The 18158-nt window shown below is 42.5% G+C and overlaps 1 protein-coding gene across 1 annotated transcript in view; it reads left to right on the top strand.

Annotated features, from left to right (window-relative positions):
- The window catches only part of anos1b (anosmin 1b), a 39178-nt gene extending 21559 nt beyond the window's left edge, over nt 1-17619 (top strand). Inside the window, exons 3-14 of the mRNA XM_042339184.1 lie at nt 6590-6652; nt 7189-7396; nt 8307-8491; nt 8823-8952; nt 11983-12188; nt 13339-13474; nt 13821-13976; nt 14546-14640; nt 15763-15934; nt 16196-16455; nt 16784-16925; nt 17467-17619. Of these exons, the coding sequence (XP_042195118.1) occupies nt 6590-6652; nt 7189-7396; nt 8307-8491; nt 8823-8952; nt 11983-12188; nt 13339-13474; nt 13821-13976; nt 14546-14640; nt 15763-15934; nt 16196-16455; nt 16784-16925; nt 17467-17477 (1764 nt within the window). The 3' untranslated portion in view covers nt 17478-17619. The remainder of the gene's footprint in view (nt 1-6589; nt 6653-7188; nt 7397-8306; nt 8492-8822; nt 8953-11982; nt 12189-13338; nt 13475-13820; nt 13977-14545; nt 14641-15762; nt 15935-16195; nt 16456-16783; nt 16926-17466) is intronic.
- The last annotated feature ends 539 nt before the right edge of the window (nt 17620-18158 follow it).

Here is an 18158-nt window from a genome sequence, read left to right as displayed (position 1 = left end):
CACCCCTACAACTGCATTGGCGATTCCCTCTTTTAATTCGTTATTCAGAAATGCATTTTTCATTTGCACCAGTATCTAATTCTACATTTGCAGTTTCAAAGGAACAATTGTTAGACTCACTGTCCCTCACTACGTGGAAAGTCAAACACTGTGCTCTCTCCAACTCAAGCTCATCCTTTTCCAGAGCCTTAAAATACAGAACCACCACTGAGCTGCGTATGCAGTAGCTGGCAATAACTCAGCTTAGTGTGTAACTGTGTGTATTAGCAAACCATAAATTACAGAGCAGTGTGAGAGGCTGAGGAGTTATAGCAAGCTATTCTCTGTGTTGGGTTCTGGGCAATGAACAGAATAAAACCGACTTATTCTATTCAGCCCACGTTCAATAAAGGACCCGAGAACAGAGGAACCAAAGACACTCAACAACTTATGCTTTGAAAATTCTTATAAAAGAAATGTTAAATTTGTTCATTTAATTATCACAGCAAACCAAGTTAATCACATACATAATGTTTGTACTAAAGTAATAAATTGATAATTGTTCAGTCCACAAACCATGCATCTTTGATGGAATCGGTTGGTAAAATTCACAAACATCAGGCGAACGTCTTGCATCAGACAAAAAGTCTCTTGCTTCAGACCAGAAACCTCTTGTTGGGTTCGTTGATCACAAAGTCAAAGGTGAATCTTCAATGGTGTACAGCTGAGCTGTGTACTTTACTCGACAGTTGTTATATGTTGTTATTCTCCTCTCGTTACCTTTCAAACAATTTCAGACGTTCTGGAATTTCTGCAGTCTTCCTTCTTCTTGAAATTGTTGGAGTCAATGAAAGTTGACCAAACAGTCTAAGTCTGACGAATTTTAACCCCAAAACATATCTGCTTCCCCACTTCATAACGTCACGTGAAAGATGGCTCTTGTGTGGACGCACCTGATAATGCTATGTTGTAGGTTGAACAAATAATTCAACCATACATCTTTTATTATTGTTTTTTTCCACAATCAGGATGAGAATGCAAAATCTTTCCATAATCATGTCCCCGAAGCAATCATCTCACACAAACTACTACACCTGCAGAATTGTCATTGTTATAAAAGAATATCAACAAAATATAACCTGCAGAATTATTATAAAACTTAATTTGTTATCGAAAACATCTTTAACACAAACATGGATTTGTTATGAAAAACATATTTAACAAACGTCAGCTGTAACAAACAGGCCCCTTGATATTTTTTCTAGCTAAATCATCGTTGTTTTTAACCATAAATCAAAATGGTGTTTATTCAACATAAGCATTTCTAAACACTGATTAAAATAATGCTTTCGACTACATGGGTTAACATATATTCCCAATTTCAGTTATGAAGCAAGATCACAACATCTGTACACACACAACTCTTGTCTATTGGAATAATGTTGTATAGAAGTAAATTAAGTATATTAAGCGACTGTTAGTATTTGCAAGAGATTCAGGAGGTAAAGTTTTGAAAGAACCAATTGATAATGCTTTGCCATAAGTGGCTGACAAAGCTAACAGCAAAATATTTGAAAGGGAATTTAATCCATATAAAAGGGTGTGGGGAAAGAGCAGGGAATTGAAATTTGAGTATTGTACTTTATGCAGCTCCAGTAAAGAGCAAAACCTCAGTAGGTCTCTTCTGGTGCAATAAATTCTATGACTTATCCATTGACCTTACTGTGCAATGCATCGAGTCACAGATCGTGCTGGATTACCGTTCTTGTCTGTTATCTCAGCACAAATTGAGGGACAGATTACTATCTGGTAGAGGAGGATGTGCAAAATGAGATGCCCTCCAAGCCTGACACATGCAATCGAGGGGTACAGATGATTGATGTATTTGTTCATAGATTGTGTTACAAACTTGATCTGCCTCCAGCTATTTCTTTTTTTTTTGAAATCCAGTATGTACAAGCATTTTAATATTTAAGGGCTTACTTTACCTGAATGATTGTTTGAGGTCAGAGAAGGAAAAGGAGCTCGCTGAGGTTAAGAAGTTGTTGCAGGAGCTGATTAATGAGCAGGAGTCTGCCGAGACTGTCAGACTTTTGTGGCGTTTCATTTAAACCCATTTTGTGCAGCAAATTCCACTGATTTTTCTGTTGCCATTTCATTCTCCATCCCCCTGCACAGTTTTTTTATCATTCCTTTTTTTTTATTGAGAATTATTGTCACCCGATGTAACACAGGATGTCAGCCACTAAGCCTACAACAAGTAGAGGAAACTCTAGGGATCAATGGAGAGACAGTACCCGATGAACCATGATCTCTTGACTTTTTCTTTAATCTCTGCTGCTCTCTCTGGGATGAATACTGTCCTGCACTGTGGGCCTCAGTGTTTCATCTGGGTTCTCTTTTGTTATAGATTGAATGGTTTGCGCTGTACGGGAGGGAGGTGAATATGTTATAGTGTTAAATCTTGGAGATCTTGTGCCTAAGGATGTATTTGAACTGTTTCACCCAGCAAATAAAGGAAGAGATACTGTGATAGCACCTGAATGAGCAAAACCAGGAGGAACTCCACAGCCAATGTTGAGTGATCGGATGTTACCGTAGTGATGCGGACGCTATTGTACCTGGAGATTACCAACACTGTTATCTGATAGCCCCGTGTAGGCGAATCAACATTTTAAACCTTAAATGTGTGTGTTCAGTCATATACCTTGTGCTCCCAATCATGTTACCTACCTGAAACCATTCAAAGCCAGTTGAATGTATGTCACTACATTTTAGGAAGTGACTCGGTGATCAGAAAAAAAAATGTTGGTGGGGGAAGGTGTGGAGTCAAGGAGCGAGAAAGGTTGAGCCCCTTTTTTTAAAATATAATGTGTGAAATGTTGTCATTCCTATTGACCATTTCTTCCCCCGCACTGCACTAGAGAGGCGAGAGCTGTTTACTGTCTATGTGACCCGTCTTTAGGGGAAAAGGAACTTTTGGAATTGGTGCAATTCCTGGAATCTCTGATTATAATCTCTAGCATTCCCATGAATCTTGGGTCCACATCAACCTACACCTAAACTATCCCAGTGAGAGTTTTCTGTCGAATTTTCTAACCTAGTTTGTTCTCTTGTCTTTTTAAGTTTCCCAGCCACACCCAGGCCCAGTCACTCATCCTTGCTCAGATCAGGTGCCTGAGCCCTGCTGCTAGGATGGCATCGTGGAACCCCCATTTTGAAAGGTTTTGAATACCCCCTCCCAGTCACTGCTAGAAGTCTTGTCTGGACTATTTCAGTGATGGCCCATTTGCTGAATAGAAGAATTGCAGCATGTAGATCAACCTCAACTGAGGCTAACCAGAGACCTCCCAGCTGTGGCTATAAGTGAGTTACAGTCTGCCTGCATGCGGACCAGAATCTACTATTTTATTTTTTTAAATGTTTTTCCTTTATAGTCAATTTCCATCTCAACCTTTCCCCCAGCCCTCTTTTCATGATGTCACTTGGGCTTCATTTACCTTTTACTAGGGAACAGGTGCCACATATGGGGGGCCGGGTGAGAGGAGGGAGGAGATATCGGAGCTGAAGATGATCCGATTGCGACCTGATGTCAACACACGTGCATTTTGTAGCGAGTGAACAAATATGACTGGTAGAGAGGGACCCATTGCTGATATTCACCTTCGAAACACAGAATGAGGCCAATTATAGTGCGTCCCAGGCTGAGATCGCAAACTGAGAACAGACAGCAGACCAGGAATCGCACCTACAAATCCCTTAAATCCTTCAGCAACAACAAGATTACATTTGTACAGCGCCTTTCACGTCGGGAGGACATTCCAAGGCGCTGATGAGATGTTAAACCAAGGTCCCGTCTGCCTGTTCAGGTGGACATTAAAGATCCCATGGACCTATTTGAAAAGAAAAGGGAGTTTCTCTCTCCGGGTATCCTGGCCAACAATAAAACAAAATGGTCACTCACTCGATGGCTGTTTGTGGGACACTGCTGCCGCGTTTCACCCACAAAATACACAGTCAATCCACTTCATCTTATGTCCTGTGAAGTACTTTGAGATGTGATAAAGTCTATGTCAAATTCAAGGATTATTATTATTATGAATTAGCACCATCGTGGACTGCATGGCTCAGTGACTCAGTAGTAAACCTTGCTGACACTTCAGGTATTTTTTACTATTTATACCACAAGCTGCGAAAATAATTTGAGCAGCCTTTGTTTTTATGACACTGTAAGTGCTGTGTAGATCTTTTTCACGCCTCAATTCACAAACCACTTGTGCATTATAGATAAATGTCATGAAGTTGTTGAGTTGCAGTGCTGTGTTTATTCTACTTGTAAAAGAGCCGGGTGCATGTCTCTAATGTCTTAGGAGTTCTAGGTCTCTTTCATCAATATGTGTGGCTGGTGTCTGATGTGAAGATCTCTTTTTTTGTTGCTCTTTGTTTTAGGATGCAACAGAGCTCCAGGGGCAGGCACTATCTGTTGTCCATACCACAAGGGGATGAAATGTCTGAAATGTTGGAGTCGGTGAATGGGAAAGTTATCCACTTTTGTAGTGACATAGAGTTTAATGTGGGGAAGGGCAGGGAAGATGGAAAGGTTAAATACAACAGGGTTACTCTGCAAACTAGTCGGGGTGCGACGGATCTAATGTTATCCCAAGCCGATACAGAGAAGGTTTGAGATTTTTTTTAAAAATAGAGCTATGGGAACACAGTTCTACCATAACTGAGCACTTGTGAACTAAACTGAATTTTCCACTGACCGATGAAAATTATAGTATTGTGTGGTTCTGGGCCACAAATGTGTACACGTTTCATCTGGAGTCTAAAGTGCATTTTTTCTTAATGGGGTTCCGTAATAGTAATTCCGAGTTACAAATAGGGACTCCTTAGGGTAACTAGGATATGTCACACTGACCCACGCAAACTTTTATTTTGTGGTAGTCTACTTCTGGAGCATGCTGTATATTCAGTTTCTGAAAGAAATCCCTGATTGAAACCTGAGGTTTGATGAAGGAATCTGCTTAAGAAGCAATACTGGACAGCTCCATCTTAAAAACACTCCTTAAAGTGCTTGCGTGGAATACGCTAATCGCTAGTAAAAACTGCCAACAAGTCTCAAACCGCATCAATTGCTACGAAACATCTCGCAGGTTACTTGGTACATGTTGGTTCCAAGTTACTCCTTGTTGTGGAGGGTGTGGAGTGCTTGTGTTGTTTCAGGAAGAGTCGTATTATTTGAATTTGAAGTAACTTTACTATTAATTTTTGGTTGACTGGCAGTTTGATTTAGGGATTGTATCTGCTTCTTGTGAAGATTGAATTCATGGCAGATTGCCTGACGGTTCTGTTTAATGCACAACAGATGCCCAGGTTTGTGCATGGTCGAAAAATGTGCGGTTGAAAAATGTGCCCAAACGAGAAGCGTTGAAAATGTCATGCAGTGCCTGGGAACACATTGCAGGCATTAAACCCTAGATCATAAAACACAAGAGGGTTAACTTGTTTTAAACGTGAAACACAAGAGAGATTGGAATGTCGTGAGTTTGGAGATCAGAAAATGCAAACAAATTAATCTCTTTAGCAGGACTGCAAATGTCTCACTGGCTTCAGGTTTGGAGTCTTGAAAAACAGTGGTTACAAAGGCATTCATCAATAATGACTGAGTTCTACCGGGCAATCCTGCTGGTAACCAACAGTGGGTCAAAGCTGATATCCAGGAAGCTCACAGTCTACTTCCATCACTTTGGAGCAGGGATATTTAGGTGCCGTTTGACTGATTTTATAATTTAACTGCATCTGATATTGATTTTCATCTCTCTGCTCCTGAAGATCCTGCTTCATTGTGAGGCACTGTTCCCTCAATCCCACTCACTTTCCTGTACTTCAGCTGGCTTTTTTGCATGCGAGAAGCCAGAAGATGAGCGCTGGCAGGCTTTAGGGAACGTCATAGCCAAGCCTGCTTCTTCCTGTGCTGGTAGATTATTTGTGTGACCGTCAGCTGAGGACAGTTTAGGGTTCAGCTTCTGTGGGCAAGTATCCTGCCCATTGTCACAGCTCACACAAAAATAATAGTTACTTGGGCGAGATACTGAAAGGCAACCAGTGCACTTGAAGAAGAGTCAAATGCCTTCAGGAAAAGAGGAGAAAAATTGATAGAGAAAACAAACTACATATGGTGGAAATCTGATCACCACCACCACAACAACAACTTGCATTTATAGAGCGCTCTTCATGTGCTAAACACCAGAAAGGGCTAGAAAGGATCCACAGTAGATTAATCAGCATCTGAAAGAGGAAAATAGATGAACCTCCTGTCCTCCCATTGCTGTTAGTGTAACATCGCTGCTGCAGATTAGCTGCTATATATTGCCTGTCGCATTTTCCTACACAACTACCCGAATACTTCAAATAACTCTTTGTGAAGTGTTTTGAGATGCTTCTGTGTGCTGAAGCGCTATATCAAATGGAAGAATTAACAAGATTCCACTGTATATGTTACACGAGAGCAGAGGATTGTAGGCTCAATAAAGATGATAACACGGGAACAGGGTTGTTGTAATTGATGGGCTGCAATGGTAATTTCTTTCTGTTCTACATCTTTCAGTGTTTACAGCCTTGTAAGGAATTGTGGGACACTGACCATAACCAGTGCTGGCAAAGGTGTGAGGTAAGAGCTTCCTTCAATTCAATCCTAACTGGGTAACTATAAATAAAGAAGGATGTTACATATGAACACTGAGATGATGCAATGCTGGAACTAGATGTACAGCTTATCACAAAATGCCACCGACATGTCATTAGGGCCTTTTTTTACTTTGCGCCTTTGTCTAGTTTCCTCTCTTCCTCTCCTGAAGGAGCTTATGAATGTTGGAGCTGGGGAGGCTGGTGAGGAGGACATTTGAAAAGTCATGCCTGGAGATGACAAAGATGTGAATGGCCACATTAGGTCTGAGATAGAGCCCTAGGTGGGCGATGTGACAAAGGTGCAGAAAAGTGGGTTTTGGTCAGGGACCAGATATGAGTGGGAGGAAAACAGCTAAGAGTCAATCTGAATGTCAAGGTTGCGCTAAGGTTCAATGAGTTGCTGGGAAGCTTAGATACATTGGCAAGAGCCTAGGTGGAAAGCTTCCGTATGGAACACAGTAAGATGTGGGTTCGGCATTGTAGGCGGAATGTTTCAGTGCATTTCATTATTTCGTCCAGAAGCACCATGAATGCTTAACCAGCTGTGAGTTTCTGAAGTCCATCCAGACGGTGAAACAAGGAAACTGCCCACCGCCACAGAGAGCCTCTGGCTTTGCCGCAGCCTGCGTTCAGAGCTGCACCACAGACACCGAGTGTCCGGCTGCTAGAAAGTGCTGTCCTAATGGCTGTGGCCAGACCTGCCAGACACCAACACATATGTTCAAGGGTAAGTTGTGCAAATGGATGAGGCAGTGAGATGGCCTGCAACTGTTCCATCAGGGGATTTGTATAAGAGACTCCCTCTTCTACCATTCCCCACGGCAAAATATACTAAGACAGGTTTAAGAAAAGTTCCTTATTGGCAATGAAGCAATATAACCCCTCCTTCTCCGACTGGAATGAATAGATTTAGAGATTTGGAGGAAGGTGCACTATTGACAGTGACATCCCATTTTCCACAGTGCATATTGAAATAAAACACATGTGCAATTATTTAATTGGCCCTGTCTCGGTCTTGGCTTTTGTATATACAGGTCATGCACACTATTAGAGGAGCAGGCATTTGGGGGCACCACAGTCTGTGTTTATGATGGAGCAGCTGATATTTGTTCACTGCCTCAATTGATCTTCAGAACAAACACTCCCCATAGTTGCGTCTCTTCTATTTTGGTGGGGATTTTGTGCTCTTCAAGGTGAGGGATGCTAGTGGTAAATGGAACACTTTCATTATTGTAGGCACCCAGCGTCAGCATCAAACATACTCAGGTGAGGTGTGTAGTACAGTTAGATGCAGAGTAAAGCTTCCTCTACCCAGCACCTATCAATGAGGCTCAGCCCCAAGTCGAGAAGATCGCCCCCCCAACTGGACCAGTATGACGTTTTCCATCTCTTATTCTGACGCTTGATTAAAGGTAGGTTTATTGCTGTAAATTCAAAAACTAATACAACCAACAGAGAGGAGAAACATTTATTCAATGACACTGGCTAGATTTGATCCCAAATCTCAGAGATAAAAGGCTGGAACCTTATCCCCTCACCACCTATATATCACTTCTGCACACGTTGGTAGATGTATTGTACAGATGTTCCACTGGGTGGACTTCTGGCATGTTGGAAGGTGTTGTTTTTTTACCCAGGTGTCCCGCTGAAACCTAGGAAGGAGCTGAGCTACAAGGAAGGCAGAAGCGGAGATCTCTCTGTGACCTGGATGTCCAGGTTTAATGTGTCCATGGAACCAGTGTTTTACATACTGCAGAGAAGATGGAATTCCGGGATACATCCGAGCGAAGACGAAGCCAGCGAGTGGGAGACAGTCGCTCAGGTAAAGCTTTGCAGATGAGCAGAACATCAAAGATTAGGGCACGCTGCTTAATACATTTTGCTAAAAATTTTAAGATCTGAAACAAACATTTTCACAGTTTGTCTTTCGCACACTGCAGCAACTGACCTGTGCTTGGCGCCTTTCATGCAAAACGATGCTCATACAGCAATTAATTAGAAATGAAGTGAATGTAGATGTGCGCAGTAGCAAATAAACAAAAATGGTGAACAATCAAAAAAAAGTTACCATTTAATCCTTGTGCTTTTTAGAAATGTTCCACTTGAGCCAAGCAGCATAATTGCTCTTCACTTCTCTTTTCCTATTGGCACAGACAACCAAGGAGCACATCCTTTTGAAAGACACACAGCCAAGTCGTTGGTACCAGTTCAGAGTGGCTGCAGTCAACGTCCACGGAACACGGGGCTATACTACTCCCAGCAAACACTTCCATTGCTCCCGAGGTGAGGGAGGGATGGAGTTAATTCTGTGGCCTCAGTTTATCATGGGCAGTGGGCAAACCATGAATTGTGTATGAGGACCAGGCTATGAAATGAGATTAAAGTCATCTCATGTGACACAAGCATCTTGGCCCATATGGCTGTAATTGTTACAATATTGAACATCAGAGAGAAGATAGTGTCTGGGCCTGAGGCCCTCGACTACAAGTTAGTGAAAAACACTGCCTTAGAAGAACCAAATCAGGGCTCGCCAAATTCTGTTTGTTAAGATTTCTCTCCATATCGAGTCATATAATCATGAGGTTTCACCTGTCCCTGTTAAAGCAAATAGTGTCTGCAAACAAGCATGGTCAAGAAAAGGAGACCAGGAGCAACTATGACAGATTTAGCACTGAAATATTTATTGATGTTTATTTCATTGCAATTTTATTTGTTTAATTAGCTACTCCACATGAAAGCAGGCTGGATTGGTCATAAGGCACAGACTAGGGGAAGGGAAGCACATAGAACAATCTGTGTCTTTGGACTTTTAATTAAATAGAAAATGACAGATTGGAAACTCCAGCCAGCAGCCTCCCAGCTCAGAGCCCAAACCCTTGGCGATGAAAGACAACTTCGTCCCGATAACAGGACGAAGAAAAGACACGAGTGACAGCTGAGGAGTCTGGACTGCAGGCCTTGATGTTATCAAAGGTTTATCATTTCTCAATATAAAATAGCCCTTGTTCCAGTGCTGGCTTTTTCTCCTTTATTTCATTACATGAAACAATTAGCCCTGGGTCAAAGGGCTGAGGAGTTCAGAGAAACCTCAGTGTGGTTTGCAACCCTAAACAGGTGCGTCAGGGGCCCACTGAAGGCTTTGAGCTTCTCCTATATAAAGGGATTATATTATACCATGTGTAGTATAAAGGGATGATTTCATTGATGGTTCCCCTGTATATTTTTAAAAAAAGAAGAGCCATGGTTTTATTCTCTGAAATGTAATTCAAACAAATGCTACTGAGGAAGAGGAGGAAGTTGGGTGGGGGGAGAGTATTTGAACAAGAGGTCAAGCCTTGAAGTTTGACTTGTGACAATAGCCCTCTGTAAGGATTCGGCGCACTATACCGAGTGATGAAGTGGCTGTCAGCCCTCGGAATCTCAACAAAAGATGATGAGTCAGAGAGGGAACTTCAGAGAAATGAAATTCACTAACTAAATTCAACTATATTGTGTTTTTGTTGACACTCAGGCTACCACAGCCCCTAATTGTTTCCGTGAGCTTCAAAAAAACAGTGGGTTTCTCACTGAAATCCAACGAGAGGCTAATTTATCAAAGTGCTATTGAGCTGTACACAAACACCTATATCTTTTTCATCGTGGAGTCCTGTAGCTCAGTGGTTAGAGCACTCGCTTTGCAAGCAAGAGACCCGAGTTCACTTCCAGGCAGGGCGAAACCTTGGGCAAGTTTCCTTACTCCACACGCCTAATAATAATCCCTCCAAAAAAACAAAAACAATAATAAATTGGTCATTTTCAATCTACGACTGTTTGTGGGACATTGCTGTGCGCAATTGGCTGCCGCGTTCGCCCACAAATATAATTTGGGACGTCCTCCCGACGTGAAAAGCGCTATATCAAATGCAAGGATTATTATTATTATTATTATTATTTCTTCTGTCCACTTCTTAGTCAGCCGTGATCAATAACCTGTTCCTGTACCACAGCCAAACCCGTCGCTGTCACAAGCCATTTGTTCTGATTGCTCTCTGCCCTGTAGACCCATCCCCAGCCACTGGGGGGAAACACAGCAATCAAAGGGCAAAGCTGCAAGCACCTGATTTTGAACGTAGCGATTCCTGCACGTATAGTACTTGGATGTGTCGGGGGCTGACAACATGGAACTCAATTTGACTTCCAACATCAAGTTTTCAACCAAAGGAGGCTCCTGCGATCTGGCAGGAGATGGGTGTCTGAGCAGAATTCCTTCACCTCTGCCTGATGTCCTTGGTTTTGTTCTTGTCTTAGGTGCCCCTCTCGGTCCTATACAGGGGCAACACCAACCCTGGTCTGAGTGAAGGTAACATGCTAAATGTTAACCTGTCTTCCTCTTTCAGATGCTAATTAATCTGTAGGCTTTTAAAGCCCAAACCACTAGTCACCTAAACACTACTTCTTTAAAAACAACTGCGCCTAAGGTCTCCACTCCATTCCTGCCTCCCCCTTTTCCTTTGCTCAGCGACTATGCCCATTTTTGAGACATTAACCTATGTGAAGGGCTCTACATAAATTCAGGTTATTTTCCTTGTTTTCTCTCCTACTCTTTCCGATCCTGAGGGTGTGATGCTTGAACCAAAACAAATCCTTCCCAATCTTCTGATTGGTTTGTGGAGTCCTGTAGCGTAGGGGTTAGAGCACTCAACAACAACTTGCACTTAAATAGCACCCTGCATGCAGTCTCAGAGTGCTTAACCGTTGCAGAACCTGACTTCAAGCCGGGTGGGTGACCGTAAGCACGGTCGAAAAGAAAGGTTTTCAGGCAGGACTGAAAAGGGAGAGAAGGTGCAAGGCAGAGGGATTGAGGGAGAGTGTTCCATAGTTCGGGGGCGCAGTGGCTAAAAGCGCGACCTCCAATGGTGGAGCAGAGGGTGCGAGGGACAAGCAAAAGGCTCATGCCAGTCGAGCGGAGGCACCGGGTGGTCTAATGGGGAGTGAGGCGGTCAGGGAGGTAGGCAGGGTGAAACGTTGGGCAATTTTCCTTACTCCACATGCCTCTGTTTACCTGGATGTTAGTTGATTGGCGGATTGCTTTTCACGGAGTAATAGTTCAAACAAAAAATAATAATTGGGTGATTCAATCCACGACTGTTTGTGGGACACTGCTGTGTTGCTACATTTCACCCACAAAATATACAGTCAAATCACTTTACAGTATACCCTCTGAAGCGCTTTGAGACATCTTGAAGATGTGATAAGGTGCTATATCAAATGCAAGGATTATTATTGCAGCCTGTGGTTCATTTCCAGTGACCAGTTATTTTATCTTTCGTACAGATCCCTCACCACCAGGTGCACCCCGAAATGTACAGAAGGGCAACTGGACTGCAAGGCACGATGGCACCTTCATTGTTCCCATTCAATGGGACCCTCCCCGAGAGGAAGACGTGGCAATCCATCACTACAAAGTATTCTGGAGCCAGAGGCTTTCCAGGAAAGGCATGTTGCCCGTGAGGAGGGAAAATTGGAAGATAACTGAAGGAGTAAGTTCTAAACTGAGTGGAGGGGAAGAGAATTGTGTTACCTGTTGCCTGTGAAATTGGATCGCATTGGGAATGACTGCTCATCGAATAAACAAACAACTCAGCCGCTAGTGACACACGTTTGTGTTCAGTTGGGATTGAACGGAAGCTGGACGAACACACGCAGGGAAAGGAGAGCATGGGGAAGACAGATGGAGTTGCTCTTGTAGGAACCCTTGGTGGAAGGATTGCACGGTCTGATAATTCGCTAACAACTGCTGCTTTGCACCTTCTACCAGAGTCACCATGACAACCAGCCTTGAGCAATGTTATTCATTCCAAAAATGCGCAGTCAGAGAGTTCAGTGAATGTGACGTGCTCGACTGTATGATGTTTCACTAAGCTTCAATCACAAGTACCAGTTCGGCCATTCAAGCCCGTGTGATGTATTTACTGGCTTTGTGTAGCGAAAGTGCAGCCGTTTACTTTCCTAAAAAATATATTGGGAATTTCAAGGGATAATCTTCAATCATGGATAAATGGTTAGGGCTGCAATGCTTCTCACTTCTCCTCCAACTCTTCAGAAGTCTTTCTAAATGATATCCCCATTTTGTTCTAACACAGTTGAACTGAGTGCTTGGGTCAAACAGCCAAGATTTTGAGAGGGGTTGGTTAAAGTGTTTAACTTTGCTGGATAAAGTGTTGGCTTCCACAGCTGAACCACATTTATCTTGCAAGCGAGAGGACCCGGGTTCGATTCCCGGCCGGAGTGAAACCTTATGAAGGTTTGTTTAATCCACATGCCTCTGTTTACCTAGTAGTAGTTAAGAACCCGGTTGTTAGCCGTTTGGTGGATCACTTTCTGGGGGTAATAATCCCACCCCAACCAAAAAAAATGTGGTCATTCAATCCACGATTGTTTGTGAGACACTGCTGCGTTTTGCCCACAAAATACTTTACAGTATATCCTGTGAAGCACTTGGACATGTCTCAATGACCTGATAAGGCACTATATCAAAGGCAAAGATTATTATTGTTGTTGTTGATCTACCCCAAGGGGGGAACTTTGCTTTCAACTGCCCCAAACATCATAGGCACAATAGGCAAAGCCAAATTCTGGCCGAGACTCCGAGCACTTGTAACTGAAGTTACTGATTCATTTCTTTTCCAGGCAAGGAATGAAGTGGAACTAGAAGAACTGCTGCCGAACACAGACTATCTGGTGCAGGTGCAGGCGGTGGCCATTTGGGGGCAAAAACGACTGAAGAGCAAAAAAGCCCTGCTTTTCTTTAATACCCCTGTCACAGGTAAGGGTGATGAAACCCTTCAGGTTGTTCTTCTACTGCCCCCTAGTAGTGCTAAGGAACACTGCTAGGGGGCAATAGATTTACCTGGGGTACAGTGCACTCCACTTAATTGCTTATCAGATAATTGCATACTCTATTTAATTGCATAGGAATTACTGGTTCCCCAAAATTTGCTATTTGTTTGCATAGTATGGTATGTTGAGATGATTTGTTACACCAAGGTTTTTGCCTGTTAATTTCCTTTATAGCAGAATGTCAGAACATTTTCTGAACATTTTTGTGACATCAGAGTTTGGGCGGACGGTGGCGGCATATGAGTTAGCATTTGATGAGTTCTGTTCCACAGGTGGAGAGTGGATCCCAGGCAGCACTGCGGGCAAAGGGTCCAATGAGCTTCCATCCTCTCGCTCTAAACTTGGCATTCGGAGACTGGAGGCAGCAGCCCCCTATTACCATGGCAACCAATTGCAAGTTAAAGTATACTGGAACAAAGCAGAAGAAGGTAAACCAACCTGAACCTTGACTAAGGCTCAATTTGCATTACTTATGTTACTCAGTCTTCCAGATTACTGTGAAGTACATATTGAGTAAGAATAGGATTAAGCTCAACTGCGATAGTCCCAATGGTCAAAGTAGCCTGCTGATCTCCACTATCCAGGCTCATTCATGAGCAGCTGCCATTTACTATCTGCCCAAACCCCAGTGAAGGAAGAATGAGGCAAACTTCTTTAGCACAAGAATAGGGCAGTGGAGAAAAAAAGATTTCCCTTTAAATTTGACAAATAAAGCTTGCCTCTGCTTCAAGCTCTTTTTAATGAATCCGATCCAGCGTGGTTAGACTGTGCTTTATAATGAGTGACTGATGATCGTTTATTCTTAGAGTTCCCAGAATTGTCATTTTCTCTGGGTGTGTGGATGGAAATCTGGAGAATAGGTTGGAAGAGATTTCATAGATAGAGAACAAAACTGTGAAAGGATTTTGGTTTGATTTGGGAAGGATATTAAACCTATGAGGAGATTTAGACGGATTAGTTTTAATAAAATGTGTAATTATTTTCTTGGTTGTTCCAGAAAGTCTCAAGGATCTAAATTCCTATCTGTTGAAGTGGGCCCCAGAATCCTGCAGCAGGAATGCTTCTCAAGTGCAGCAACACACAACTGTCAGGGTCAGTACATTGTCCTGTTCAAGAATCAATACTTAAAATACATTTTCACTAACCCGATGACACCTTTTAGTTCCTTACATAGTTTCTGAGTAAAATAAATATTCTCGATCATGCAGTCACCTGAGCAGTATCTTCGACACCTCTGGATCCGTGCTTACAAATAACCTAGGGATTGGGGGTGGGGGGGACGGGGAAGGTTGTTGAAGCAACCAGCTTGTCAGGCCTTTCAATGAGACCTAGAGGAGTAGACGTGCTTAACCCTGGAAGCCAAATGCTTAATGAGTGGAGTGATCCATCTGAGTGTATCATGAAACTCATTGGTGCTTCAGGAAGCTTCAGTTAGAAGCTTCAATCAATGCACTGACCAACAACTGAAACATGTGGAAGAAGGACGATAATTGCATTCAGAAGTACTTATTTGTTTCAGTGCAAGTGTTTAGCTGTATTTAGACACACAGAGAATCAGTGTGAGTGCTATCATTTTCATGGCAGATAATGATCTGTCCCCATGTTCATTACAACATCTTCCATAATGAGGCGAAATGCATCTCTGACAGCTTGTTTCAGCTCCTACGAAGTCTCGTATCATTGTTTTCTAATGGGGGTGGGGGGGTGTAAGAGGACTTTGTGGTACCCTGAACGCTATCCAATGGCCTATTCTGGAAAGTGTATGTACAGTATATAGACATTGACGAAGCACAGGATTGAACTTGGTTATGATATTTTCACAATCAAATATCCTGTCAGCACTCTCTCTCTGGTCTCACACATGATGAACTGGCAAATGAATGAAGTACAGAAGGAGTCTGGAGCCAGGGGAATCATACCCCAGCGTATGTCAGTGCCTGGAATGGAGGAGATTATTCTTATTCACAAATTATCTAAAACCATGTATTCCAGCCTGACATAGTAGGTAGCACTCTTGCCACTGTCAGAAGATTGTGGGTTCAAGCTGTATTTCAGGACTTTAAACTGACGATCAAGGCAGACACTCCAGTGAAGTGTTGGGAGAGCTCTGCGTTGATAAAGATGCTGTCCTTTGGATGAGATGTTAGATACGTTTTGAATTATTTATTGCACTTTATTGAATAAGTCCTTTTTTCTTCCTGTGTTTTTCTTCAGGAAACTCACTTCATTATCACCGGTCTCTTATTTGCTTGTGAGTATAAGGTGACTGTGCAGCCCCTCCTGCCACAGGGCCAGGGGGCCGAGGTTGTGACCTATGTGATGACCCCTCAGTGCAGCAGCCTGGTAAAGGTCAAGAGATCTAAACGCCTACTTTGTACAAAGGACGGTGAGTGAAGAAAAGTTTTGGCCATTAAAGTCAGTGAGGAAAACGTACACTGTAACTGATAAGACTGTATGTACCTGAAAGGAGTGTATGTACAGACTGCACATGTATGTAGAAACTGCCCACTGAAGGAGTGTATATAGAGAATTACAGACTTAAATAGAGGGCATGGAAATGGGCCATTTGGCCGAACTAATCCATGCTGGTGTATACTTGGGCATGAAGCAGCTGTTAAATTTCAACTTTCTTCTCCATTAATACCAGGACGTCATCCAGTGTCTAGTCCAGGTTCTGGGAAGGTCACATTGAGGCCGGAGCGATTGACTGCTGCATTCATTGCTGTGAATGGCTCAGTCACCGGAGAATTTCACTGGCGGGTTTCACTGAACCAGCACCTCCACCAGCCGGTCACTGGCTACCAGCTGAACTGGACCAAAGTGTCTACCGTCAACAGACCTGTCACTGGACCAGACATTTTACCAGATGTTGTACCAGCCATTTCCCAGATGCAAATACTGCCACCGGTAAGTTGCTATGTGGATCATGGTCTCTTGTGACGGTATATGCCCACCTAGTACTGGCTTTTATCAATCAGATCTTTGGCTCACAAGGAAAGAAGTGTGACACCTTCAGAGACTCATTGATGAGCCATCAACAATGCTGCATGACTGCACACCTGTCTGGTTTTGGCAGCAATTTAAATCTCTGAATGAAGATTCCAGCCTGTATCCTGATATCCTTTGTTCTATCTATAGACTATCTTTAGACTTCAAATATATTGCAGATTATTCCTGTCGTGTACCCTGTATAAGGGTTGAGATTTGGGCTGTTCCACTCTTATTTTGTTTACAGAATCAACCATTTATGACGATCCCCAATCTTCAACCATCGACATTGTATCAGATTAAAGTCCAAATTATGTCCACAATGGGTAAAGGACCAGCGACTGTCAAAACTTTTCAAATCCCACAGCTTGCAGCATCACCTCATGAAGGTCAGTAGCTCCTTCTGTGAACAGCTCTGTGTATCGGAATCAATTGGAACAACCATGAAACTAAAAGTGAATAGTTGTTTGACTAGAAACAATCCATGCTTAGAAGATATACCAAGCCTGAGACCTTGTCAGACAACTTCAGCTCCAACCCACTGTTTGCAGCTGATCATTGGAGCCGACTTTATCTCACAATATAGGCTGACATTCCAGTGCAGTGCTGGAGGAGAGCTACATTGTTAGAAATGGAATTCTTCAAATAAGATGCTAAATTGAGGTATGGTCTAGTGCTTCAAGTGGATGTAAAAAAAAATTATGTACCATTATTGTCTTGATCAGCATTCCACCCTGATCCTAAACCACCAAATAAACAGATTGATCTGTGTTTGATAGATCCTGCTGGCACAGATCAGATGCTGCAATTGCCTACATAACAGTCACTACACTTATGATATTCAGCAGATGAATTGTGTTCGATTCCATTCCGATGTCAAATTAATTAATGAACGCCTGCAATAGGATAATTTGTCTTTAACCATTTCAGATGTTCAGTGAACTCGTCCTGTAATCATACGGAGAAGACAGCCAATTGAATGGAAATTGGAACAAAACCAGGATATTTCATCAAAGCAACCAAATTGTTAGTTAATTTAATAATAGAGCTCTTTTCGAAACTGCCTGAAACATTGATTTACAACCTCGCCTTGATTCATGTCTCTAAATGCTATCAAATTTGTCTGTTTTCTTACTTCTTCAGTTTTGACTAAATGTGTTGATATTGCTTATGTTGATATTGCTTTCATTGACCCTTGTCAATGTTTCTGAAATCCTTGGATTTTTGCATTTCTTCAGAGGAAGCAAGCTCATAGAAGTATAACCACTCTGTTGATTGATGAGGAGCTTGATGCTGAAACCAAATCCTGTAGGAGAATATCAGGGCAGACTGGGCAGAAGAATACTGCATAGCGTGTCGTAACCTATCCGCTGATGATGGTCCACAATGGTCACCCATCAATTCTGATACCATGATACCCATGAACCAACATCAACCCAATGTAGGATTCAGACTAGCATAAAAAAGTACTGCTAAATGGTTTCAAGAAGTGTTAACTTCTCAACTATTTTGAAGTAAAACATCTGTCTATAATGGTATAATTATTATGCATATGATTGCCATCTCTGCTACACATTTCCTTAACTGTGAGGTTCTTTGTCTCGAAACACAGCCCAATAACA

Source organism: Callorhinchus milii, unplaced genomic scaffold, assembly GCF_018977255.1.
Source record: "Callorhinchus milii isolate IMCB2004 unplaced genomic scaffold, IMCB_Cmil_1.0 Scaffold11, whole genome shotgun sequence".
In the NCBI taxonomy this organism is placed as follows: domain Eukaryota; kingdom Metazoa; phylum Chordata; class Chondrichthyes; order Chimaeriformes; family Callorhinchidae; genus Callorhinchus; species Callorhinchus milii.
Note: the sequence above shows the minus strand (reverse complement) of the source record. Positions and strands in the feature narration are given on the sequence as shown.